The 27846-nt window shown below is 37.0% G+C and overlaps 2 protein-coding genes across 6 annotated transcripts; one reads left to right on the top strand and one right to left on the bottom strand.

Annotated features, from left to right (window-relative positions):
- Nucleotides 1-96: 96 nt before the first annotated feature.
- LOC104247378 (uncharacterized) lies at nt 97-23973 on the top strand. 5 transcript variants are annotated; one of them, XM_009803375.2, is made up of 18 exons: nt 101-305; nt 1834-2323; nt 2849-2940; nt 7801-7965; nt 8101-8494; nt 9308-9426; nt 9519-9591; nt 9666-9886; nt 9966-10010; nt 11010-11064; nt 12938-13129; nt 16174-16274; nt 16429-16507; nt 18963-19112; nt 21978-22106; nt 22728-22898; nt 23419-23478; nt 23560-23973. In XM_009803375.2, exons 1-18 carry the CDS (start codon nt 265-267, stop codon nt 23662-23664), a joined length of 2682 nt encoding a protein of 893 aa, XP_009801677.1. In that variant the 5' UTR covers nt 101-264; the 3' UTR covers nt 23665-23973. The 5 variants fall into 5 exon arrangements, 4 of the variants coding, with proteins under 4 accessions (XP_009801681.1, XP_070006516.1, XP_009801679.1 ...); XM_070150415.1 differs by lacking the exons at nt 23419-23478; nt 23560-23973 and having other exon boundaries at nt 99-305; nt 21952-22106; nt 22728-22865; XM_009803377.2 differs by lacking the exons at nt 16174-16274; nt 16429-16507 and having other exon boundaries at nt 100-305.
- LOC104247377 (protein trichome birefringence-like 8) lies at nt 23605-27676 on the bottom strand. Its single transcript, XM_009803374.2, has 4 exons — nt 27182-27676; nt 25041-25430; nt 24173-24331; nt 23605-24047 (listed from the first exon to the last, which is right to left on the bottom strand). The coding sequence occupies exons 1-4, from the start codon at nt 27619-27621 to the stop codon at nt 23714-23716; spliced, it is 1323 nt and encodes a 440-aa protein (XP_009801676.1). The 5' UTR covers nt 27622-27676; the 3' UTR covers nt 23605-23713.
- Nucleotides 27677-27846: the final 170 nt, after the last annotated feature.

The raw sequence follows: 27846 nt of genomic DNA, 5'->3' as shown, positions 1-27846 counted from the left end.
ATTAAGGCAAATTTGACCTTTTTTCCCTTGTAATAATGTTTAGAGTATGAGTAATTGACTATTTAAACTTGTGAAGAATTTAGGCATACAGAGTTATGTGATCAAGCGTCTCCCCACGTCTACGGATAAACCACGTCAGTTCCCCTGCTAGTCCACAAACTGCATTACCATTTTCATTTCCCACCATTTCTTTCTCTTTTCCTCCCAAACACTCAAACTTGAATTTTCTCACTAATTTTTTCTCTTGTTCTTCGTTCGACGCTAATGTCGTTGAAGCTCCAGCATCAGTATCCTCCTTGCTCTAGGTAATTTTTACTGTTTGTATTTACCTCAGTTTTCTATAGCTGTTTATTATCATCATATGCTAATAATTGAAATACTCGCTGAATCATAGTATAATTCATGACCGATTTGCTTGATAAAAGAATAATGAGGATTTAATTGATTTTGCAGCTGAAAAATGGTTTTGATAGCTATTGTAGTGCTTAAACAAATAAAGCTGGATTTGTAAATCACTCTGTAGGAATTTTTATGCTAAACCTAAATTGTTATGAAGATTGTGGCTACGAAGTGCTCCGTTCAGCCAGAAATTTCTGGCAGGAATTATGAACCAAAATTCATCAATTTTACTTCCTGCCTTGCTGTACAGTTGGATGCAGGGGCGGATGCAACTTTGTAGTTCACGTGAACCTAATACTTTCGAAGCGGAGTATAAATTTGTGTATAAATTCAATAAAATTGCAATAAATAGTATATATGAATCCATAAGTTTAAAAATAAATTGGATTCAATGCCAAGAACCTTAAAGCTCGAACCCATAGGGTTTAAATCCTAAATCCGCTTCTGGTTGGGATGATGAAAACTTACTATTTGTGATGGTGATGCTGTGCTGGAGGATTGTTTTGAGTCACTTGATATGATAGGGGCTAATTTTTAAGGGCCTTTGTGTGTGAATATTAGGGAAGTATATCATTGTAAAGCAGACATTTGAGATTGAAAACATTTCCTCTTTCATTTGGTTATAGGAATACTTGGATCTGTTACTCACTCCAATTATGAGCTAATAACGAGCTTAGGAATAAGCAAAGGTGATTCATAACAGTCTACTAATAAGCACCACATTTCAGATTTTAAGGCTTTGTTTCAATGGCAAAGGTAGTACAACGGTGAATTTGTGCTAGGCACATATCACGGGCTTGAATCCTGATCGGTGAACCAAGTTTGTTATTTAAGTGGAGTAGAATAGAGGGCATGATGCATTATCTACCGAGTTTCGAAGTTGGAAACTATGGATTTCTCGGTTATCAAGAAAAAAGAAAGAAAAGAAAGTCAACTAGTAAGCACCACACCATGACGTGGATTGTTCTTCACTTCATCCCCAAAACCTTCACATCTGCCATTCCTAATTTGGATTGTGGCTAGTATTTACTAGCTACTTGTGGCACTTCCCTGCATTAATATTTCTGGAAATAGTAATGTTGAAATTGTGACATCTTGAATGACGGAATTAATGTTGGAGTTTCAGCCGTTTATCCAGAATGGCATCTTGACTGGTAATGTCCTGACACTGACAAAGACATCTGATGATTAATACATTGATCTGGAAATTGAAGATTCATACACTGATCTGAAAGACTGTGTCGTAAATAGATACAAAGGATTACTGATCACTGATTTAGTACATGTCTAGCAGAGAAAGTCCTTGTCTAGTTAATCATTATTATACTACTTAAATTTGAGTTTCCACAATATCTTAGATCCATTGGATCTTTCAATATTAATTTCTTCTTAAAGTTACATTAACTTTTGGCTGATTGTGCTCTTTTATTTCAGTTCTTCTAGTCCACGGCCTTCAGTTAAAGCAGTGAGAAACTATTATTTCAACAGGAAAGTAGTAGGCTTGAATCACCTGATATATAATCAATGCAATACAAGGAGAAGATGCAAAACAAAACTTTATTTGTTACAGGGTGAAAATCGTGATCTTAACCACACATCACCCGATTCTAGGAAACATAGGATTACTCCTCGAACATCAAGAATACTACACCTATTGCCTTTTGCTTCTGCTGAGGATGGGGTGTCAGTTAATGGCAGTTCCGGACCATCTACTAGCAGTGATATGGAGGAAATGAGACTAAAACTAGATCAATCTATGCAAGGTGAAGAGATCGGTTCTGGACTTGTCCAGTCACTGCATGATGCTGCTAGAGTAATTGAGCTGGGAATTAGACAACAAGGCTCATTATCCAGGGTATCGTGGTTTTCAACTGCCTGGTTGGGCGGTGATAGAACTGCGTGGATCAAGGTGTTATCTTATCAGGTTGGTAACTTTATACTCTTCATTTTTCTACTGCTTGCTCATTTTGTTAGTGTTTAGATGCATAGGGCACTGTGCTACCAGTACTTGAGTCATTAATATAAATGCACAAGAAGTAAATACTCTCATGTCATTCTTTAGGTTTCGTATGTGTGAAAAATTAAGTAATGATAGTTGTAGATCTATGCAAGTTTGGGTATGCATTGCTAGCTTGCTAAGAGTGTTAGAAAAAAGAATTAGTGGTGAATATTATGCTTATCGTTTTTACTGTTCTCTTTTTTCTTTTCTTTTTTTGAAAGTAAAGAAAGACTCCATTCTACTAAAATCTCAATTTGTTCTTTCCCCCTAACAATCCTTTAATAGTGAAGATTCTAATAGACACTTTAAAAATACTTTCCATGGAATTTTGGTTTCTGCGCTGTCGAAAGTTTATAATTCTGTTCATTATCAGTAGTTTTATGTTGAGATTTCATTTTTGCACTTTATGATGTTATTTTCCAATGTGGTTTCATTGTATCCTTTTTTCAGGCATCTGTATATTCTTTACTGCAAGCAGCAAATGAGATTTCATCTCGAGGAGATGAAAGAGATAATGATATCAACATTTTCACGCAGAGAAGGTAATTCATTGTACTTTCTTTAATGGAATAGGTAAAAACTCTGTACCAAGAATGAGAAGCATAACCTTCTGCTTGTCGCATCTTACTAGTGATATATGGTTGATGATTTTGACTACATATAGGTTATAGGATGTATTTGGTGCATTGAAAAATAGTTTTCCGATTTTTCTGCATTTGGTCACTTTAAATTGTGAAAAATGTCTTTTCAAGTTAGGTATTTTCCAACAAAAGAAGGAAAATTACTTCGGTCACGTAAGGACGGAAGTCTTTTTCCTTTACAAATATCTCAACTCTCACTTCATATCAGTTGTTCCGATCACCATTTTTGCATTGTTGTCAGCCTTTAATTCTCAAATATATCAATAGAACACTGTCATCTTACCCTATTCTTCTACTATTATCATATGCCATTTTTTTTATGTCCAACTAAATACTAGAAATGGTCCAGAATAAATTCCTAAGGTATAGCATTTTCTATGGATAACATTTTGATGAAAAACATTTTCCTTCATAAAAGGCACCCCCATTTTTCTTATTTGCTTGCAAGGTAGAACTATTAACACGGAAGTATTAACATGCGTTGTTGGAACTCTAGACATCGCTAAAGATTTGATTTACAAGAAAGTTAATATTTATCCTAAAAACATTGTCATACTTTCCCCTTTTAGTTTTCTGAAACTGTTGTTCATTTTCAGTAATTGGAACCCTTTTCATGTCAGTATTTTGTACATGCTTATACTCTCTCCATTTTTTGGGAGCATGGGGTTTAAGAAAGAAAGAAATACTTTTTGCATATAAGCTAAATATGTGTAACATATCTAGAGTACCATTAAAATATTGTCGTTTTCAACATGCCCTGTCATTCCTATAAGAGCATGTCATTAAGGATAAAATAGGAATGTTAAAGTTAAAAAGTTTCCAAATATAAAAAGGAGCCAAGTTTTGGAACAGAGCAAAAAGATTAGAGTATCATGTAAAATAGAACTGAGTAATATAGTACTTCAATAGCTGTTCTTTTCAGAATTTTTATTTTTTAATAAAGCAACCTGTAGCTCCATCTTCAGACTGGTCTTTGAAGTACTATACAATTTAAATCTGCTCATAAATTCCATGTGTGATCAGACTATTAGAACGAGGATACTTGAAGCAGCCTTGAATTTGTAACGGGACAGAAGATGTAGTGAAGAATGATTTGGAGAGTAGAATAAAACAGAATTTGGGTGGATCAATCTGATATTTTTTTTAATAAGCCCTAAGAAAGGAAGATTTTTTTGAAAGAATAAGTGGAGAAGGATAGAGGGGCTAGCCATTATCCACCGAGTTTCGGACTAGTACAACCTTGTTGGAAACTGAATTGAGAATGGCGTTCTAAATAGTCCTGAAAGAGTAGGCTAAGGCTAAAGAAGCATCATGGAGGGAAAAAATGTTGATGCCTTTAGCTTATTGAGAAGACATGATCGTGTATTCATTTCCAGGAAATGGCAAACACAGAGCAAAGATATAGGCATATAGCATCGCTGATAGATCAATAGTGAATCGGAATGATTTGAGGACTTTGGGGAGATAAATTGTGAGAATGACGAGAGAAAAATCTATTTTTAACAATGATACAATGAGCCCTATATATAATACGTATTCTACTCCTAGTACATATGGGACTAGGACATATTTTACCCGTACTATCTAACACTCCCCCTCAAGCCGGTGCATACAAATCATATGTACCAAACTTATTACATATGTAACTAATATGAGGACTAGTTAGGGACTTGGTGAAAATATATGCAAGCTGATCATTCGACTTCACTACGAGTCATGCCAAACTCCTGGATAACTGTGCTTAACTTACCAAACTAGACTCGAAAAGACTGCTCTAGACCATAAAGTGGCCGGCAAGCGACATACAAACCTTGCTTTTCTATTCCTTTCATACAAGACCACTAGACTCCCCTGAGCAGCAAAACCAGGTGGTTGCTAATAAACAGAAGTTGGCCAAAAAGTCGTCGGAGAAATTTGAAAATAGTGAGACTAAGCAAATTCTGCACTACAAAATAGGTTCTAAAACACCACCACAAAATAGATGCTTTTCTGGAAATCACTGTTCATGCCGGAAAATCACTGTTCATGCCGGAAAAAGTGCATGTTGCTCGCCGGAAAATTTCAAAATTCTCGGAATCTGTAGGAAATTGTACTGGTGGACTCGGAATCACCCCACAAAACAACTATCCTAAAGAAAATTTTGAAAATTTTGGCTGGAAAGTGCTCCACGTGCCGGTGCATGTGTCAGAAGCGCTCGCCGGAACCCTAGTTCTGGCGGCGCGTAAGGGACTTTCTGCCGGAGCAATTGACTGAGGTTTTGTAGCCTGGCTTTTCCGAACAAGATGGTAGTGTTGGTTTTTGCACAACACTTACCGATGAGGAGATAACGCAAATCAATCTTGAGTCGTCAATCGGAAAGACACACGATGATTGACTTTTCTGTTTCGATGGGACTGAGATTTTTGGAGTTGGGTCGCACAAGTGTTTCAGATCTGATGGTGGTACTGGTATATGCACAGTACCACTGTAGCAGTGATGAACCTAAGACGAAGTTGCCGGAAAATTGCACGGCGACGAGATCTTTCTTCCCGGATATCGTTAGAATGACGCACAACGATAATTTCTCACTAACGCTTCGATATCATGTGAAAATGTTGGGGAGAAAAATGTATTCTATAACAGTGATATAATGAGCCCTATATATAATACATTTTCTACTCCTATTACATATGGGACTAGGACATATTCTACTCCTACTATCTAACATAAACTATGGACTTCTCAATTTAGTAATTTCTGGGTTTTCGTAGCAGAACAGTGGCTGGTCAGAAATCCTTTTCTCAGAACTAAAGGTTGAAAGTATTATGAAAAACTGCTCCCAATAAAGCTTCCACGACTAGGTTAATTTATAGTGACTTTCTTCCAGAATGTTGAGCCACTGTAAGAACACCTTCTGAGAGCTGTCAATCATTTTTATCAGACGGGCACTTAACAAGGTGTAGTGCTTCTTTTATTGCTTTAATTATAAAGGAAGATGCAGTGAATTTAAAGGATTTCAGACCTATAAAACCTTTGTGTGTAGGTTGAAAGTTGTATTGGCAAGCTAATTTTTGATTGCCAAAACGCGTTTTAGCTTGACTACCTACCTCGCAGTGTCCCGCCTCCCCCTGAATGATTGGTGCGACAGTTAGCATCCTTAGACAAAAGAGTGGTCTTTTAGGACACTGATGTTGCTTCCTGTCATGACCCAAACTCAGAAGGCCGTGATTGGCACCTAGTGAGCACCTACCCACCAAGTGGACCTGCATTCGTGATAAGTAAGCATGTTCCATGCACAATCATAATTTACCAAGTAAATGTAGTTCATGTCATAGTAGTGGAACAGTACGAATAAACGATCAGCTTCATCGCGAGTCTTGCCAAACTCTTGAATAACTATGCTATATTTACTAAACCATGTTGGGTTGACTGCTTCAAACAATAATCTGATCGACGTAACCAGCATAGAAGGCCAACAGAATAGTTTGGCCAACATAGTATTTTTTTTTTGATTGATATTTTGGCCAACGTAGTATTTTGATGACAATATCTTCTCTTTTCGTATGTCGCTGGTGAATGTGAAGCGAGTAATTGCTCATTAGATGTCTTAGACCAGGTGATAAATAAGATATACGAGGGAAATAATTGAGAATTTGGGACGTGTTTAAATATCTGACACCTATATCCTTTATACCTCGTGATATACTACTATCGTTACGTTTCTCAATGTGGTACACTTCTAGCAATTTCACTTCCTAGCAACATGGAAGTCTAGTCTATTTTCGATCTATTAATAGTAGGATCTTGATTGCTATTTTGTCGACTTCCACTGATAACGTTGATGGTAGTCATTCCTGCTACTTAAGAACTCAGCTTTTCTCATATCAGTTGACTGGCATCGGCATCTATATCTACGTTATGCCACACCTGATTCCAATCTTGACAAATAAATTGTCCTACCGTAGGAGCGGGAATTCCAAATAACCTAATCTGGACATGTTTTAAGTTCCTTCTCCTCAGGATGACAACTGTCTGCTGGTAGCCCAGCAGTTCAGTAACAGTCTCTGATTTCCGGTGCCACTTCGTTCAGTCTCCGAGAATGAGGGGATTCTAAGAGAAATTGCTTGTCATTTAGCTCGTACACCTGAATCCTATTTTTGTTTTTTTATCTTTCCCGAGTTTGTCCGCATCTCCTTATATTATCCCTTGATCAAGTATTCAAGTTTCATCCTTTGCTCTATAGCAGAAGAGGATATTCAGTGCTATGAGTTCTTGTGTTACTTGTGCATTGTTTATTATCTAGCATTGGCCCTAGGATAAGATGATTGTTGACACTTACCTCCCACAGCTATATAAATGAATGCTATGTATTGCTGAATTGGGGTTCTGGTATATGTCAGTGAGTGCATTTAGCTGAATTTAGCTACAGCATAATGCATAGTGCTTATATTAAGCTAGATAGAAATGAAGGATGTTCTCCCATTGCTTTTTGGTGTGGAACTGCACGCTCTTTTAAATATACCACATGTAACTGTGCATACCATGTGCCTTATAAAAGTTGAACATAATTGCCAATTTCTTTGTCTCTGAAGTATAAACGATCATTTGATTGTGAACTTTTGGCCCCAAGGACAAGTAGACTCCGTTCTTTATTTTTTTTTTATTGTGTTGGTTCCTCCTCTTCAATTTTTTGGTTTGGTTGATGTGAACAACTTCATTTCCCTCTCTAGTGCCATTTGATTTGAAACATATTATTCTGATGTGATTTTTGCATCAATGAAGTTTATCGAGGCAATCTGCTCCTTTGGAGAGCGTGATTAGAGATAGTTTATTAGCCAAGCAACCTGAAGCTTATGATTGGTTTTGGTCTGAGCAAATTCCAGCAGTGGTTACCACCTTTGTGAATTACTTTGAGAAGGATCAGCGATTTGCTGCTGCTACTACAGTGTATGTACTGACTGAAAGAACCATGAATACATTGATATTCTGCATATATATATATATATACACATATATACATATATATATGTGTGTGTGTGTGTGTGTATTAATTGATGCTTAATTAGGTTCCTCTCTGTTCAGGACCAGAAAGCAAACATCTTTGTCCCCTGGAAATGCAAGTGCTGTATCACTCCTTATGCTTGCACTCAGTTGCATTGCAGCGGTTATGAAACTTGGTGCTGCAAAACTGTCGTGTACACAATTTTCGTCTCTTATTCCAGACACACTTGGAAGATTGATGAACATGCTTGTCGAATTTATTCCTCTCCGACAGGCTTATCAGTCCGTGAAGCCTATTGGTCTGCGTAGAGAATTTCTTGTTCATTTTGGTCCCAGAGCTGCAGTATGTAGAGTACAAAACGATTCAGGAACTGACGAGGTTATATTCTGGGTGAGTCTTGTCCAAAAGCAGCTTCAGCGAGCTATAGATCGAGAGAGAATATGGTCCAGACTCACCACAAGTGAGAGTATCGAGGTTAGAACAAAGCTCTTCTTCTTATGTGACACCTCGCTCGAATTTCTTTCAAAGAGGTGACTCATGGATATTTACCTGAGTTCATTTATAAGTTAGAACAAGCGAAATAGTAAGTTTCCATGCGCTACAAGTTGCTTTTTCTATAGATATACATTCCATCGATTTTAGACTTGGTAGAGAACTTCTGTTGTTGTTGTTGTTATTATTATTATTATTGTTGTTGTTGTTGTTGTTACTACTACTATATATATATATTTGCTTGCACTTTTATTTTATTTCGATAATGATGAAGATATGAGTTGAGCTAAATGAAAGGAATGAGGATTCATATTGCCGACCCCAACTTGTTTGGGACTGAGGCGTAGTTGTTGTTGTTGTTTTTGTATACATTCCATTGATTTAGAAGTCTAATGTTACTCACTATAAGTTTTCTTTTGTAGTTAGTACTGTTAAAGAAGGATGTAAATTGATGCTAAAAAATGGGTTGGCACATTTTCAGTATGCCAATGTAATTCAATATATTAGTGTGTCGTCTTTAAACACCACATGCACTGTCATTTCACTTGGTGCTTTCTGAAATGTCCTGAGAAAAGCTTACGGAGGAGTAATCAATATATTGTAGAAGGTATTGAGGCTAATATAAGTCTCCGTTCAAGGATAAATTACCGTGGCATAATAATGCAGTAAAGCTGTATGAGATGTAATAATTTTGCTACACATTTATGTGAGGTCGTTGCCTTACACATTTCCGACTTGAATATGTATTTTGAACATTGGAGTCGGGTTTTTATATTTATTGCTGATACATCATAGGTTCTGGAAAAGGATCTGGCTATATTTGGTTTCTTTATTGCTTTGGGAAGAAGCACACAGGCTTTTCTTTCTGAAAATGGATTTGGTACTCTTGACGAGCCCGTTGAAGAATTAATTAGGTAATTTATTTTTGTCCTCCTCGTTCATTGATCTTAGACTATACTGATATACTCTCCATTATATCCAACTTTTCCTTTTAAATTCTACATAGGTATCTAATTGGAGGCAGCGTACTATATTATCCTCAACTTGCATCGATAAGCTCTTATCAACTGTACGTGGAGGTTAGCATTCTTATGAAGAAATTGTCATTAGGACACTTATGTGGCACATAAACTGAAATATCCTTACATGATAGGTTGTGTGTGAAGAGCTAGACTGGCTTCCTTTTTATCCAGGCATTACTGCTAATTCCATCCGCACTATTGGGCACAAAAGTAAACAAGAAGGTGCTCCAAATTTGGAAGCTATCCCACTAGTATTAGATGTGTGTTCTTACTGGACCCAGAGTTTCATCAAATACAGTAAATGGCTGGAGGACCCTTCTCATGTCAAGGCAGCAAGATTTCTTTCAACTGGGTAAGGAAGCTGGAAATATTCAATCAATTAAGTGAATATAAAGGAAATTAGTAACAATGTGTTAACATGAATGGTACAGGCATAACAAGCTTAAGAAATGCAGGGAAGATCTTGGAATTGAGAAGTAAGTTAAAAATGAGCTAATGCTGACTTTCTTCCTCTTCCTCTCTCTCTCTCCCTTTTTGTGTTCTGACTGTTATTGTTTCCATTTACCTGTAAAGGCATGTGGTTTTTTAATTTACAGAAATAGACTGATGACTGATCTATACTTGATCCTAGTCATTATTGAACTAATTATATCTCTCAGGAAACATGCACAAACTTTGAATCATTGGCATGTGTTATACTTGGTCCACCTCGTTGAAGATGTAAAATAATGAATAGGAGTGTTCCTCTCTAACAACTTAGGGGTTGTTTGGTTTGAAGATAAGTTATGTTGGGATTAGTTATACTGGGATTAGTTATGCTGAGATTAGTTATTCTGGTTTTATTTCTTATTGACTTTTTGTATATTGTATTAATCCTGGGATTGTCAATTTTACTGTTTTATCCTGGGATAACTTATTCTGGAATTACTATTCCACCCTCTGGCAGGTACAAGTTATCCCGGTACTATTTTTTATCCTGGAATAACTTACCCTAGGATTAGTAACCAAACAAGGGATTAGGTGGTACTAAATTTTTGTCCCATGATTATTTTTACTTACCATCGTACCAAACGACTCCTTAATCTTTTAGATGAATCGGTATACACCTTTTAACATGGTATCACCTTTTAACATGGTATCTTTTAGTACCCAATTCATTGATCACTAAGCCACACTGTTGGGTACAAGGTACCATATGAGTGAATTAAATAATTGTATTTATTTGAATCTATGTTTTATCCTAGTAAATTTCAAAATGTGCTGAGTAAGCCTGGCTTATTTAACGTCCTTAGTTTTTCTTTGTTCATAGTTATTGTTTATTTTTTTTGAAAAGGTAGTTATTGTTTATTTTCTTGTTGTGATAGTCATTTTATTCTGATAATTTATGGAATTTTGGTCAAATGCATTGGCAATACAAACTCAATCACATGTGATATGGAAATCATGTTGATAACAATGCTAAAAAACATGGACAGGACTCGCACTGGAGCTTATTCACAGATCAAGAAAGAAACAGATTCCTTTGATAAGGTATTACCTCTTATAAATGAAGCATTTTCTGTTGCATTTATCCTCATGCGATGTGATAATATCTAAGAGTGCCTCTCTAATACCTTGGACGTGGCGGTGGATAAACAGTCTTCAAGTCTATTACTTCAAAAGCTCTTATTTCTCTCCTCCGCAGAATCAACATGATGGCTAAAGGGCAACATCCCATACCCTGCATATTCTCTTCCTTCGTCTGAAGGCCCAGCTATGTAGCGTATCCTTCATTGGACATGACATTGTCTGTTGCACACCGAATCAGTTGAAGACTTCCCATAACAATCGTGTAGCCATCTGACAACGCAATAAGAGGTGATTAAAGTCTCTGCCTGAATGTTTGCACCTAAAGCACCAGCAATGGAATCCTACTCTTCATTAAACTCTCAGCTTTCTAAGTTCCCCCCCTCGCTGCCAACCAAGCGAAGAAGCATACCTTTTTTGGTGCCCTAGAAATCCAAACTGAAATATACAGGAAGCCCGACTCCTCCCTCACCAGAAGCTTGTGGTATTATGAGTTTATTCAGAACACTCCAATCCTCGTCCATGGGGGATGGTGGTGACATTTAGTTTGTAGAGCATACCTCTGGTCCCAGGGATCTCCATTTTCTTGCATCCCTCTGACTTGTTGCGCCATCATCTCTTTCTGTTTTAGAAATGTATGGGGGAAAGCAATCCTTAACATGCTCTCAACACACCCCTTTAACTTTCATTTCTAGACCTTGTACAAGCCTAGGTACCATTTGTTAGCTAAATATCATTTGGCCTGAATTGGAACTCTCGTGGAACTTGGATCAACAACTGAATTTACAATTTCGGAAAGTGACATGAAATGAAATTGCCGTGCCAATCTAGGGTTGAGATCTATCAAAATGCTAATGATGGAGTGTATCTGAATTTTGTGCAGTCAGTATGTGGCAGAACGATAACCTTCATTTCACTACTTTCCAGGACCTCAGTAGTCAGTGGAGAAGTAATATGTGTGCTAGTGGCTAATCAATTCCTGCCCTAATATGGTTATCTCTTCCTTATATTTCCAAGTCGCAGCGAGATGGTATCTCAATCTTTAATTGTATGGTTGTGTTGTCAGACCACTTCCTTAAAATTTAAACCTTTCTCTATTTATTTAATACACCCCTTTAAAGTGCGGGTCGAGATTTTTTTCCATAGACCAACATGTGGAACTATTTGATGTCAAATGGCAGTGACTCGAATTTAGGATCTCTGTCTTCTTTGATACCTTTAATGTGCTCCCTCTTAATCGAAAAAGTTCAAGTCCTTAGAAAGGGAACATTATTATTTATTTACATTTGTCCACAACATTTACCCAAGATTATTCAAGATTAGTATTACTCTTGATTAGGAGGATAAAGTAGTTGAGGATTTCATTGGTACCTTTTACTTGTTGGATTTGGATAATTTTCTTTGGGTAGAAGCCACATACCTTTATATGTGAAAGAGAAGGAAGGGAGCGAGACCTTGCTCTTCAATTGGTTTCCCCAGGCTTTATTATTCAAATGAATTTTTTTTTTGCTCTAACTTTCTTTAGTTGGTTCGTTCTCTGTGTTATCTTGCAACCAAACCAAAGTAATCGTGCAGCTTTTTTCATTTCCTTTTTCTTTTTATTTTTTAAACAAAGTGTAGATGGGCTTCCTCTTTTTATTTTTTAAACAAAGTGTAAAAGGCAATCAGCTTCTTTCATTGATTATGTTTTTGTATCAATTTCTATTTCTGGCGTAAAACCTGACTTATAAAAGTGCTTCACCTTGATTCCAATGGCACATTGTAAGGTGCCTCTTTCCTCTGTCTTAAGGATTAAATTATGGATCTGAAGATACATTTTTTGGGCATTTCATTTTAGGCACTGGAGAGTGTCGAAGAGGCTTTGGTAAGGCTAGAGGTATTGCTTCAGGAGCTGCATATGTCAAGCACTAGTTCACAGAAGGAGCACTTGAAAGCTGCCTGTTCTGACCTTGAACGGATACGAAGACTTAAAAAAGAGGCTGAATTTCTTGAAGTTTCGTTTAGGACGAAGGCAGCTTTCTTACAGCAGGTATCTTCTGCTGTTCATTTCAAAAAGAAGAAAGTCTTATCAAGTTTTTGCCATCTCAAAATTGTCCTGCTCAGTCCTGACATTTTTATAAAATTGCATCGATTCTCTTAGATTCAACCTTTGGATATCTTATATTGGTGTTGCACTGGAGGATTTAAGGGGGCGGGGGTGGGTTACGTTTATTTCCATCTTTTTTTACTTTCCCTTTTTATGGACGTGGGGCAGGGATTACAGCTGGGTATTTTTAGTTCCTATTTCCCATACAATTCTTCCTTTTCCTCCTTTTTTTTGTTTTTTAAATTTTTTTGTTCTTCCTTTAATGAATAGTTGTTGCTGAGGAAATATGAGATGAAGACTTAAACTGAAAAGAAAAGAAAATTCTTTTCTGTTGATTTTTATGTTGGTTGTCTTTGGCAGAACACAAAGACAGCTCTGTGAAGTATGAACTTGTAAAAACTCTCATTTAGGAGTCATTTGTTTTTTTCAAGTTTAAAACATTTGAATCTGAATGCACATCTGAATATTAAGATGTGAATTGCGATTAAGAGTCCGTGAATCTGAATGCACATCTTCATATTAAGATGTTGTATGAAGATATGAATACTATATAATTAATAAATATAAAATTCAGATACAATACTAGGTAATTTAATACTATATCAACAAAATATTTTTAAAAAGTTATACCGTGGTTGGTGGTGGTGATGGCTAATTGTAGTTGTGGTTGTTGTGGGTGCCGACTGGGGCTGGTGGTTGGTGGTAGTGCTGGCTGATGGTTGTTGTTGTGGGTAGTAGCTAGTGGTGATGGTGGGTGGCAATAGTGGTTAACAATGGTGGTTGATGGTGCTAGCTGATAATTATGGTGGATGAATAGTGATAGTTAATGGCGGTAGTGACTGATAGCGGTGGTTGACAATATATAATGGTGCTGATGGTATTGATTGTCGATAGTGATTGGCGAGTATTATACTAATGATGATTGGTGTGATTATTTCAAAGGTGGCTAGTGGAGGCGATGGCTCACTATGGTGATTGGCGGCGGTAATGGTTGTGACTGAGGATGGTGGTGGTGGGTGGTAGGTGGTGAAAGTTGATAATGGTGGACGGGAGAGTTGGTTAGCGGTGAAAGTGGATGGAGTAGTGGTGAAATGTCAATCTTTGCATAATTCTTTGAATGAGTAGCATCTTTTTTTTGAGAAGGGCTTTGAATGAGTAGCATCTCAATGATATTAAGATTTTATCATAGGTCATAATCATTCAGATCTATTCAGACCATTAAGTAGTTGTAAAATAAGAAAAACAAACGCATTTAATGACTGAAATATTAAGATTCAAACCTTCATTAAGTGCAAACAAATGAGGCCTTAGACACCTTAACTAAAGTTCCGACCTATTGAACACCTTATGCTGTCGAAATTGTGTCAATTGAACACGGCTTGGTGACATGGCAGATCGCACGTCTACCGCCCGAACTTGAGCATGTTTTGCTGGAAATATTAACTTCTGACCAACTCTTTCTCCAGATTCCAGCCATCATTTTTTCCAACATGATACTGCCAATGTAGTGCTGATTCTACTAGTTGTCATCTTTGGTTTGCTCAGCAGAAATAAGAGTGAAGATAGAAATCCTTATGATAATCAAATGACTTCCTCCATAAACAGAAATCATGAAGTTCAGAAAGTGGATCCATCAACACCAGATAGTCGATGGTTTAACTCCGAATGAAATACCAAATATAAATCCATCAACTCCCTAGACTTGGTACGACAATGTAGACTGGAATGCCTATAGCAATCAGAGCAATACTGGTGGGGTGGTTTGAGGAGGACTTTAGTTCATATCCTGATCTGTCTGAACTGCTGGTCGGAATTTTTACCATTTTTGTGAAAATGTATTCTGCCGTGGGAAAAGCAAAAGGGAAAAATGGGGGAACTGGGGAGACTTTTGAGGATTGAAAGAGACTAAGAGTCTGGAAAGATTCTTTCAACATAATCGGATCAATGAACTTTCGCCGGGATTCTTCTTTTCCAGTTACTGGTACCCTTTTTTTTCCTTTTACTTTTTTTTTCTTCTTGCTGACGTGTCTTTTCTTCATTGGTCTTATTTGCCATGTCAGCAGTGAGTAACATTTATGCCTTTGAGTTTATTTGGAACTGCCAAATATGAGTCCGATAGGCACATTTCGGCAACATAAGGTGTTCAATAGGCCAGTCCCTTAGTTAAGGTGTCCAAATGAAAATTTACCGTCTATGTATTCTGTCATTTTTTTCCCCTTGTATCAGTTTTTGCATACACTTTTCTTTGGAGATACATAACGGGTAGATGAGAAATATATTTGGTGTTATATTTCTGATGGAAAGGTCCAGCTTTTACAGTAAAAGAAGCATGACTTGCCTTCTTGCCCACTCTAATATACCTAGCTCATTCGACGGGGGTTGGTACCTCAAGAAGGCCAACATCATTACTTACAAGTTAGCTTTGAGAGCCCTTGGCTTGGCATGGCAAGTCAATCTTTTTCGTTAGCAAACCTTGACATTATTGCAAAGACACCAGAAGATAAGAGAGCATACAACTGAGTAGGTGCCTACAAAAGGTGAACATGTAGTCACCAGATTGTCTTTCCGACTAAATACTTTAAGTAATATATGAAGTTTCAGATCCTTGGAAAGTTTTTTTTAACTGCTGGTATTTGAACTTTGAAGTACTCATTGAATTTAACATAATTGTTGTTAAGTTCCAACCTTGTTATCTTGACCAATAAAGACATTCTTGACTGCATAATAGGGATAAGAAAACCAAATTTATGCCCTGTGGAGCACAAAATGGCGAATTCTTTCCATGGAAATCCATATAATCATCTTCAAGTTGCTCGTCTTGCATGTATAATGCAGTTAAACCAACCTTTGCATCATTTAGAGTTTTTTGGCCAAATAATGTGCCGTAGTGATCAAAACTCTGCATTCTCTTTATTTAAAAAAACAAAAAAATGTTTTCTGAAATGGGATTAGTTCTTCTTTCTTGTTTGGGTATATGTATGAATTAGGAGGATGATGCTACTATGTCTCCACCATCAAGCAGTGATGAGCAGAAGTTCTCTAGACGTAAGGACAGCAATGATGGTCATAATAGGAGTGGGAACAACAGGTAACCAGCAACTCTTTGCTTATTTTGGGCTGTGAAGAGTAAAGGCTAAGCATGCCTCTTAGTACCAATGTTATGTATCATTGTACTGTTCTGCTAATTTCCACACGCATACACCCACACATATAATTTTGTTATTGTGGATTCTTGTTGCTAGGATACAGGGATTATGGAGCTTCATAGGACGCCGGCCTAGCAAATCATTAGACCAGACACCATCAACTGCTAATGATACTGTATACCTTTGAACTGACTCTATGCTTACCATTTATTGCAAAGGGGATTGGTTAGATTTTTTTAAATGATTTATTCTTCTTTTGTAAAAGTAAAAGACGTACCTGCTTTGAAAACAAAATAAAAAAGGGACGTACCTGCTTCCTTTTTTCTCTTCTCGAATTTCTCTGCCACTGCACGTTCTATGCATAAAATGTTTCTTATATGCATAAGTTCTTCCTGCAATTTTTTTTGTGGGTGAGAGAGAGAGAGAGGGAGGGGGGAGGGGGAGAGAGAGAGAGAGGGAGCGCGCTTGAGTCCTTTTCTTGCTCTGTCTATAAAAGAACCGAATTTGTGCTTTTTCTTAAATATACCTTTTTCAATAACTTTACACCTTGAATTCATACTCTGGAGAGCGGAATATTTAGTCCCTATGTTTGCTCTATTTATTGAACAACCAAGCTTGAGCTTATTCTAAAGTGATACCATTCATTGGTCATTTGCGTTACTTTTACACTTTGATTTCATACTCTAAGTGGTATCTCCTTCCCCCTTTGCACACCACTTCGAATCTTTGAGATTGGTCAAAAACTATTATTACTTCTGCTATTACTCTAGCTTTCACTCTAGATTGCTAAAGGGTGGAAAAAGTTATCGAAGGCGGATGGAGGATCAGAAACATCACAACATCTTTTGGATGTGGCTTATGGAGGAGTATTATGAAGGGATGGGTTCAATGGAAATATTTCTTTTAGGTTTGGGGATCGAAGCAAGATTAGTTTTTGGGCGCATAAGTGGTGTGGGGAGAACGAGTTGAGGGAAGCCTTCCCTAACATATATAGAGTATCTTGACAAAAAGGGATGGCAGTCCAACAAATTTGTAGATCTCATGAGGGGCTAGTTCATTGGGATTTGAGATTCAGGAGGAACCTATAAGATTAGGAGTTGGGAGAATATCACAACTTGGTTGAGATATTGTATGGGTTGGATACATCGACCAATAGTACGAATGTATCGAGATGGCAAAAGGGTAGAAATGGATTATTCATCGCCAAATCTTATTATAAGAGGTTGTTAGGGAGAGAGGAATGTATCTTCCCTCATTGCTCTATTTGGATTTTTAGAGCATCGAGGAAGTGTTTCTTTGTGTAGTTGGCGGCGAAAGGAGTGATTTTGACAACGGAAAATTTGAAGAGGATGATGGCCTATGTTAGTTGGTGTTTCATGAAAACGCTCGGGCAAAGATGTAGAACATCTCCTATTGCATTGTCAAGTGGCAAATCGTTTGTGGAGGGTGGTCCTTAATTTGTTTGGATACAATGGGTGATGCCGGGCAACGAGGCGTTGCATAGTTGGGCCCCTAAACGATAATGTGGGTTATTTGGAAAGAAAGATATAGAAGGGCTTTTGAAGGGGTAGAACAAGATTTTGTAAAGATGCAAAGTAGTCTTTTGCTCCTAGTTTCTTTTTGGTGTACTCATGATGTCCCTATTTGTATAGAGGATTAGGTCTGTTTTGTTGAGAACCATATTTTGGTGTAGGTTCTCTTCCTTTTGTTAGTACGGCTTGTATACAGATTTCCCCAATTGTTAATAAAATTATTTACCTTATCCCCCAAAAAAATAATCTTACTTTGAACTCTCAAATAATGCAAAGTTAAGGTATGCACCCAAAGGCGTGGCCTAGCAATCAATTAAGTGGGTGCAAACTTTGGAGACATGGGGGTTAAATTCTAGCAGAGACAAAAAATACTAGGGGATTTCTTTCCATTTATGTAAGCCTTGATGGACAGAGTGACCTTGTGGGAGGTAGTGGTTGTAATTATTGAGGTGCGTGCAAGTTGACTAGGACACCGCTTTATAAAAACAAATAATGCAAAGTTAAGATATGTGCTCAAATGCTTGTTAACCATTAGCGATAGATTGGCTCATTAGTCATGGCCAGTTCTGCCTTTTGGTTATATATTACATGTCTTGTTTCAGTAGTTTGAGAAGCTGTAATTGCTTGTTTTTGATTTCTGTTTGGTGAACAAAATATGCAGGGAGGCAAACTTGGTTTAGTGCATGAATGGGTGGGTTAGAACCTCACCCTGTGTAAAAGATATAGCGTATTGCTCAAACTATTGACTAGGCAAATGTTTTCGCAATCGGAAACTTTCACTTAACTCATCCTTACGAGTTCTCATTAGAGAAATTGAAGCACGGATCACCAAGAACCGTTGTAATTTTATAGAAAGCAAGTAATAACATGGTTTAGTCAAGAGTTGTCAAACAAGTAGCAAACACTGCTTTTTTTTTATGATTCTGTTCTCCTCCTGAGACTAGTTGCACATTTATGCAATTGCTTCCGTGCCACTGTTACAATGCTTTCTCCTCCTTAGACTGGTTACACATTTATGGAATTCTTCTATAATTCAAATTTCTGCAAAGAAATATGCTTTCTTCTTCCAAGTCACTGAGAATCATTCTTTAAGTGCAGGGTGATGATGTCTCTGAAAAGCCATTAGAGAGTACAGGCGTTGTGGATTCAAAGTCAAATGAAGTTCGAAGGTTTGAACTACTAAGGAGTGAGCTAATGGAACTCGAGATGCGGGTTCAAAGAAGTGCTGATCAATATGAATATGATGAGGTATTTTCTAACTGCTGTAGACGGCCTTTTTATTTCTGCTTTCTTTTTGTCTCTTTCATACATAAGTATTCCTGTTAATTGACGTATACCTGTCCACTTCATTCTTCTAGTCGAACATGGCTTATCTTGCTTGTGAAAGCAGTACAATATTTTCATTGTAAAATGGTTTTTTGGTCTTTATTCTTTATTTTCTGTCTGTTTGTAACTACTGTTGTGACAATACGTGAATGGTGGAAAAATTCTGGTCATCTTATTTTGCGCTAAATAATATGATGGCCTATTTCGCCAGGCATGGACCTTTTGTCAATATCAATTCCCATAAAAGAGATATATTACCCTTATGTAAGAGGTTCAACTTCCAATTCTTTTATAATTTGGAGAATAAGTCCATGCTAAATGTGTATAAGATGTAGGTGGAGTTTGGCACTATCTATTTTATGCTTTATGTAAGATCTTATAGTTTTGTGCTCATCTTTTGTTAGAGTTCCACACTCGTCAAGTGTATTGGTTGCACTTTCCTTATGTAGTCTTGAACATTTCTCACCTCATGAGTTAGGTTCCGGGTTGAGCTAGTCTCTGTGTTCATTTTTTATTTGGTTTCAAAGCCGAGCCCATCACTGATTTTCTGCTACTCAATGTTGGACTATCCATTTTATTTTACTCCACGCAACAGTTATCCAGCCTTGGACGTGGAAGGGGAAGGGGGTATTCCTGTTTATCGACTTCTAGCCATGTGGGAAAGAAAGAAACATCTATACTCAGCTACAAAATTTATTTTGTACACGGAGGAAGGTTCTGGTTTTCTCTTAATGGGAGTTTTTGGTGTTGCTTTATATGGTTCTAACGAACCAACATTAAATTTTTAAACATCAGTTAATCAGTCATATCCTGTGATTTTAGAAATAATATTCTTTATTGAATTTTTTTATTGCTTTTGCTGTCAAATCGCTGATTATTTCCCTACACACATGGTTACCAGATACCCATGGAGAAGCACATTACAGCACTTGTATGCTTTTGTTAGAGTCCCACACTACTCAAGTATATGAACTGTAGTTTCCTACTTTATATGGTTTTGGCTAGCTTTTGGGTTGAGTTAAGCCCAGGGTCATTTGCAAAGTTTTCTATTTGCTATCGAGGACATTTACTGTTGGAGTCAATTCTTAGTCATGTTTCTGTAAGTTTCTCAACATACAAGAACATCAACAGTATCACCATAACAAAACTTTTAACAGTAAAAGAGGAAGATATTAGGATTTCTTGTATTTTGCTACTTTTCTGGCTAAAACCAGACTTTCACCCCTCTCTCGGTCCCTCCAAGACCATCAAACAATGTCGTCATTGCCAAGATCCCTTCATCTTTTCCGTGTTACCTATTAAAACAAAAGTACAGTCTCTTCCAACAATAGTAAGTGCTGCAACTGTAAGTGCAGCAACAGTAAGTGCCGGCTTACACTCGGATCCTCCTTCTCCGTCAAAACGTCCACTGGTTCTTGTCGGTTTCTCCATCTCCAGCCTTCTCTGCCAATCAGATTTTTCAGAATCCCTCCTAAATTCAGCCCCTGCTGCTGGTCTTCTTTTCTCTGTATCAGCCAAAAAAAAAAAAAGAACTAAAGAAGAATTGATGTCATCCACCATTACCACCATCACCGCAGCTTTACACCACCACCACAAAATTGTCATCATCCACCACCTTCAGAAATCCACAAAATCGTAAAATGTGTTCGATAGACACATTTTTAACATACGTCAGTGTTCAATAGGTACAACTTTTAGTTCAAGTGCCTAAATAAAAAATCCGGACAAGTTTATGGGGCCGCATACATGTTCAGCCAAGGATATTTGTGGTTTTTGAAGGACCTCATGAAGATGTAAGTTGTATATGTATAATCACTTCTCTAAAGTTTGAAACTTAGTGCCAAAACAAAGCAAAAATAAACTCTTTTTTTTTTTTTTGGTTGGAGAATGTCAACAATATTATATATCATCAGCACAAATAAGGTGCTGGAAACCATATGTACATTACGTAATTCAAAAGTAGGTCCTTGTTCTTCTTACAAGGCTTCTATGATATCTAGCAGCGTATCAACATCTTCTACCAATTCTTCTTTACACCAAAAATGAAACAAAAGTAGACATTTCATTTTGATTTTTGCACGTTGCTGGATCTTTCTTCAAAGTATCTTATGTTTCTTTCCCTCCAAATAGTCCACCATATGCAGCAGGAATGCTGTTCCACCATTTTCTCTTCCTAACTGGACCTCCAACATTGTTCCAACAAGATAACATATCTCCGGTAGACTTGGGCATAACTTCAAAAAAAAGTTGTCTCAGCAAATCAGTGACTGTACAGTGTAAGAAGAGATGATTAATTCTCTCTGCTTCCTTATCAAAAATAACATCTTGAGCAGTTCATTCCCCTTCTCAACATGCATCAAGTAATCTTGAGTTAGGCATGCTTCCTTTGCAACTAACCAAGAGTCTGGACAAGTTATCTGTCCATATTGCATTATAGACAGATTTATTGAAGTTTTTCTTTGCTCGAAGTCTGGAGACAGTTGTGCAAGACGTCAGGTGTTTGACCGACAGCCATCCATCTGTCCCCTTCATTCCCTTTCTTGATCTCTTCTTGAACTTGTGGACAAGAAAAATCAGATGCAGGGGTCCTCTTATGTAACTTAGTTATGGATACTGCTTCTAGCACCTCCAACTCGCAGTCTAGGCCATTCATGACCCAGCTTCATTTGTTTTAAGTTCATTTTCAATATATTGCTATTTTTCCAGACAGTGATGTTTCTGAGCTGCATGGCCTGTTTTTATATCCCTGAAAATTTATCAGATTGTTGTCGATGCATTCTACTCTAGGAGGAAATTCAGAAGGCAGACCGCACTTCCACATATGCTGCAGGAGCTGAAAGTACTCAATTGGTTCCTCAGAAGAAAAAGGAGAGTGTTATCGAGAAGTCATTAGACAAGCTGAAAGAAACAAGCACGGTATTATGCTCTGGATCTATTTTCTGCTGTTTCACTTGATGCTTCATATTTCATCTGAATAGAAACCTAGTGTGGTTTTCCTTTGCTTTGTGACCTCATTTTCGTTGAACTACCTTTGAGAAATTCCATGGGAATGGGATAGATCTATGGCACATTTTATTAGCCTTTAACTCCACCAATTGTCTGAAGAAAGAAAACATCCATGAATTGAACCTTAGTGGTCGCATACGGTTTGGGATACTCCACTGGTCTTAGTACTATTATATAATTGTTTACTTTTTTATTAACTATTCTTCTTCTTTCTTCTAGTGCTGTTTATTAATGTCTATACTCGTTTTCTTCTTTCTTTTTCATAATACTTTTGTGTGTTTCAATTGTCTGCCTCCATATGGTCCACCTTCCTGTGTCTTTTTTGTTTACTTGGAGGTAAAAGAGTTCTCATAAGCATTCAAAGTAGAGTTTAGAACTTAGAGCTTATGCATACACAGGTTTTCCATGTTTAACTATTCTGTTAGGAAACCATGACTTCAGCACATTATCTTCTGTAACAGTTAAATAGTAAGAATTCGTAGTTGTCTATTAAGTGACTGTCAGAGAGTAATAAGGATTTTCCATGTCCAGGATGTTTGGCAAGGAACTCAGCTTCTTGCTATCGATGTTGCTGCAGCTTTAGGACTACTTCGGAGGTCCTTAGTAGGGGATGAGTTGACAGAAAAAGAGAAGCAAGCATTGCGGAGAACTTTAACTGACTTGGCATCAGTGGTACCAATTGGATTTCTTATGCTTCTCCCTGTAAGTAGTTCTATTCCGTTGCTCCTTATCAGGCAAATTTTTTAAAGCACTGGCTAATTAGGTAACAACAGTTCATGTTCCAATAAAGATTGAAATTCTGCTTATTTTTCTTTTTCTATTTCTCAAGCTATTTCACTGTCATGCATGTCCAAGGTCTGTATGTGAACTAAGGAGGATATTAGTATTAACTGTAACTGAAGACAGGACCTTTAACTGGCACTAAGTACCCGTTGATTATTCCTCTTAGTGTCATGGTTTTCGAGCTTGGGTAATGCATTATTAAGTGTAGTGATGCTACTAATAACGATAATTGCATAGTTGTTGATGCTCTACTGATCTAGCTCTGAGGGCATTTTCTGTGTTAAGTCTGTCAGCTGAGCTGCAATTAGAAAAATAGTCCACTTGAACAAGCTCTCTCTCTCTCTCTCTCTCTCTTGCTACATGATTGCAGCACTTCACGTCTTTACTACTCGTGGAGCTTGATCTAGTGCAAGCTGACATGGGGTAATTTTTCTTGCAGGTTACAGCAGTTGGGCACGCTGCTATGCTGGCTGCAATTCAGAGATATGTGCCATCTCTGGTGTGTATTTGATCATGAATTTCCTGTCAATTTGATTGAGCCTATCTGCCGTGTTAACTGGTTGATTTCTCTTCTTGGCAGATACCTTCTACATACGGACCAGAGAGATTGGACCTCCTAAGGCAGCTTGAGAAAGTCAAGGAAATGGAAACTGAGGTGAATCCAACTGAAAAGGCTGATGAATAGCCCAGGTCAAAGCATATGAAAACAGAGTCATTTTGTGCTACCATCAAATTCATTTCAACTTGGTTCTAAATCCATTCAACAGTAGATGGGCGTAAAGAAGTTCGTTCCATGTGTCTGGCACTCCCGGTAGGCACCAGTGGCTGCAGTCTTGTGGTGCACCCGCCGGGGTACCGGGTTCACGATGTTCTGAGGGGTGACCATCTTTCCTGAACTCACTTAGATATGTAATGTTTAGGAAAGTTATATTTCTCCTTGTACTTTCCATTTGCTTGACTACCTCAGAAATGAATATATTGTTGATTGGCTCTCTCTCCAGCTTGGTATGGTCCGTTTCTGGTGCTATATTTGTGTGACAATGGCCACCTTCATTCCACGCTCCATCCCTGCAAATCAGTTTCAACAAATTTCCTTCAACCACAACACCACATAGTATCAATCAGTGGAGCCAAAATGGTGGTTATTGCCATGTACTTGTGTTGCAACAGATTAGTTCCTACAAAGTACTTGCCTGTAGTGTACTGGTGAAAAACTGCGAAAGAAGATGTGGCTCTTTTTAGCCTTGGTATTTTGAATCACCCAGGAGGCCCAAGTATTCAAGGATCTTTGAAAGGCTTCCGCAACGTTCATGGTCATGTTCACCGTTGGTCCTTCTTGGAAATGGATGCCCCTGTAATACGAACCATCTTATTTTAAAGTTATCGTGCTCTGATATGAAAATGAGAAGCTTGGCAACTGCATAACAGTATAAGGGAAAGATAAGTGCAACAAAGCTAAGTTTGACGATCAATGGAACCACAAGGAAGGCTAGTGGAACCCCCCCCCCTCCCTCCCTCCATCCCTCTCATACACACATGCATATCAGGTCAACTCCACCCCAAAATCATCTCTACTCGAACCATGGCTAAGCCATCATAGTAGCAAATAGATGTATTACTAAGCTTACTCTAAGCTCGTGGTAGTTCCAATCCTTTATACGTAATGCCGACTCATGGACTTCATGCTATGGTAGCCTAACCATCAAGCTGAAGTCGCGGCCTACAAGAGCTTATTAACAGTAAGAGTTGATGACAGTAAGAAAGTTAAATCTCACCTAATTCGATTGCGCAAAAAGAGAGTTCTATGTCGCTTTTGGCCTTACTGTCATAGAGCTTTATTCTTCTACTTAAGTTAGAACAACCACTCGCCTGAACTATCCTCTAATTACTCTCCTCTAGTCATCTTGTTTTTTCACCTTTTCCCCAATTGTTAGACTCGAATTCACAACCTTAAGTCGGAACTGAAGAACTCTCTTGTCCAGAGGGAGGGTGATATAATTGTAATTGTAAATGACAAAAATGAAAATGCTTAGGACTTTCGCGGATGTTTTGAATTCGTACATCTTAACAGTCTTGTCTTCATTCCACCAATGTCCAGCATTGAATATAATGATATCTGCTTCAACCCACTTCGTGAAATACCAGTGTAACTTATCTAGCCGGATCACTCCTCGCACTTCTTTCGATGCATTCGCCGGAGGTCGATCGACAACTACTAGGAAAGGCACCCTGTAATATTCGACAGTGAGGTTGTACTCATGAAAATGCATAGAGAGAAAACCTTTGTGTTTGGTAATCGGATTTCCAGATTTTTCATATATGGTGGAGAGGTTAGATACTCCTTGTGCTAGCATGCAGATCATAGACTCCCACTGGTTTCTTCCAATGGAATCTCCAGCAAAAACAATACGACCATTCCGACTCCGTTCTAGGAAATCCTTTGCATTGAACCTGCAACATTCAGTGTTACTTACAAACTTAAAAACCAAAAATGGAAGAAAATATTCTAAGTGAAAGTTTGAAAACATGTACGAGCGCAAGATTTTATTTATAACGGTGTTATATCTTCATTGGGGAAAAACTTCCGACTACACATGTAGTATAGTTACAGCTAGAGGTGGCAAAATGATTAAAAGAAAACAGTTTTCCACCCATATTATCCGCCGGATAACTAATTTTTTATTTGTCTCAAATACGGACAGTGTTGGATAATTTATTCGTTTTTTGAATTAGCTTTTTTCGACCCGCTCATATCCGACCCAACCCACCTGTTTGCCACCCCTAGTTACAGCTGAAAAGTCCAGAAAATCTTCAAAAATATCATGTAAAATATTCTTAAAGATTATGTCATTGTTGAAGGTCAAGAAAATGTTGAGAATTATAGAGTAGAGTATTCTTAATAAATTTGTCGTATTAATTAGGAATTTATTAGGAAACTATCCTTAATCCATGTAATCAAAATCTCCCATACAAGGGGTCTTCTTGTATTATACCACTAATTTGAAAGCTTCTTTCTTTGTTCTCCTTTCGGACATACTAATTCCAAATTTAGGAATCAAATCCTTCTTTTCCAACTTTCCAGCATTGTGAGAAAAAGAGAAGAAAGATTTTTTTTTTTTTATAAAAGGCAAGAAAGATAATGAGTCCATCTGGACCTGCCTAATAAAGCGCCAGCTATTTTGTATAGTTCAAAAGAGAGAAAAAAAAAGAAAAAAAATAAAAGCACGGTCGGTTTTCTATGTCGTATTGTCTACACATTGATACAAGCATTTAATCCAAATTTATTGGTAATGGAGGCAGACCAAATGTTTTTGTTATATATAAGAAGTTTTTTTTTTTAAGGTTCCCATTTAAATATCGTAAGTGTAAAAGTTTTTTACACTATCAGCGTATTTGATATTTATAGAAGATTACTTTCCTTTTTAAGATTATCAATTTAAAAATTAAAAATAAAAAGATTTTCTACATTATCAGTATACTTTAATCTATTATAGTAGGTCAGCCATTTTCATCAAGTTATAAATTAATTCTTATCATAAAGATTTACTAATAATTGTCTCATGCATAACATATTGTATAAATATATTTTGTACACTAGCAAGCTCATATATATATATATATATATATATATATATATATATATATATATATATATATATATATCTTAATATACTAAAATTGCATCACTGCTTGATTAAATTATTTTAAGAAAACTAAATCATCACGAAAAGACATAGCAAGGTGTAAAGTTGATGAGTTGATCGTAATCATGAAGCTACAACTTTTTCACACCTTATGATTTCAACAACATGAAAGCACTATCTTGAAAGAAAGAATGCCACACTTTGTGAATTAGCCATTTGTTGCATGATCGCACATTGACATAATTTCTAAGGAAATTAAGGGCTTCTTTTTACAATTTGTTACCCTTTCAATTTTCCGGAATAAAAGAAGAAATATTTGGGTTTTTTTTCTAACATTAATTAAAACCATTTCTCGAAATTCAAGAAGTTTAGGATGCAAGAGAGAAGACAAAAAAAGGTGGCAAAAAACACAAATTATGGGAAACAATTTAATGAGGCAAAACAAATATAAAAAAATATGGAGACATGCAATAGTAATTAACGTACATACCATATATGTAAAATGATTTTTTTTTTAATAAAAAAACATACCTATCATAGAATAAAACAATCACTTACTTTGGAAGATCACAACCTTGAGGTTGCCATCGCCATTTCCGGTAATCTAAATCCCGGCGACCACTTTCTCGGCATCGAAAACCGGGATCCAAGAACGGACAATTCTCAGTATATTGATCAACAACATAACTTTCATCCCAAACCCACTTTCCATAAGAGAAATCACAAGCTTTTGAAGAATTTTCAGAAGTTTTTGGTAATATTTTGGATAAAAAACCAATGCCAAGAAGATATTGAGGCTGAAGTGGGCTTAGTATATTGTAGAAAAGAATAGAAGAGAAGAGTAAAAAGAGAAAAAATAATAATACATGAGAGAAATCTTTGTTTGCAAATTTTAAGGGGAAACAGAAGAAGACGAATTTATTGTTTGTTGTGGTTGGTTGTTTTTGGTTTTGTTGTTGTTGTTGTTGTTGTTCGTGAGAAACTGGCTGGAGATCCATAAGAAGAGAGAATTAAAAGGTATGTTTTGTTTGAAGAATTCTTGGAGTACTCGAAGCAATAAAAGGAGAATAAGTGGTGAGGGGCAATATAAGAATAAATTTCATATGTCCACAGAAAATAGCATAGTGACCAATACTCATCACTTACGCATCAATTTCATGATCATTTTATGGTGTTTCAGGGTCACGCAATACAAGTATATGATTATATCTATTTTTCGTGTA

This window comes from Nicotiana sylvestris, chromosome 7 (genome assembly GCF_000393655.2).
Source record: "Nicotiana sylvestris chromosome 7, ASM39365v2, whole genome shotgun sequence".
Classification (NCBI taxonomy): domain Eukaryota; kingdom Viridiplantae; phylum Streptophyta; class Magnoliopsida; order Solanales; family Solanaceae; genus Nicotiana; species Nicotiana sylvestris.
The sequence above is the reverse complement of the archived record's forward strand: the minus strand, read 5'-3'. Positions and strand labels throughout refer to the sequence as shown.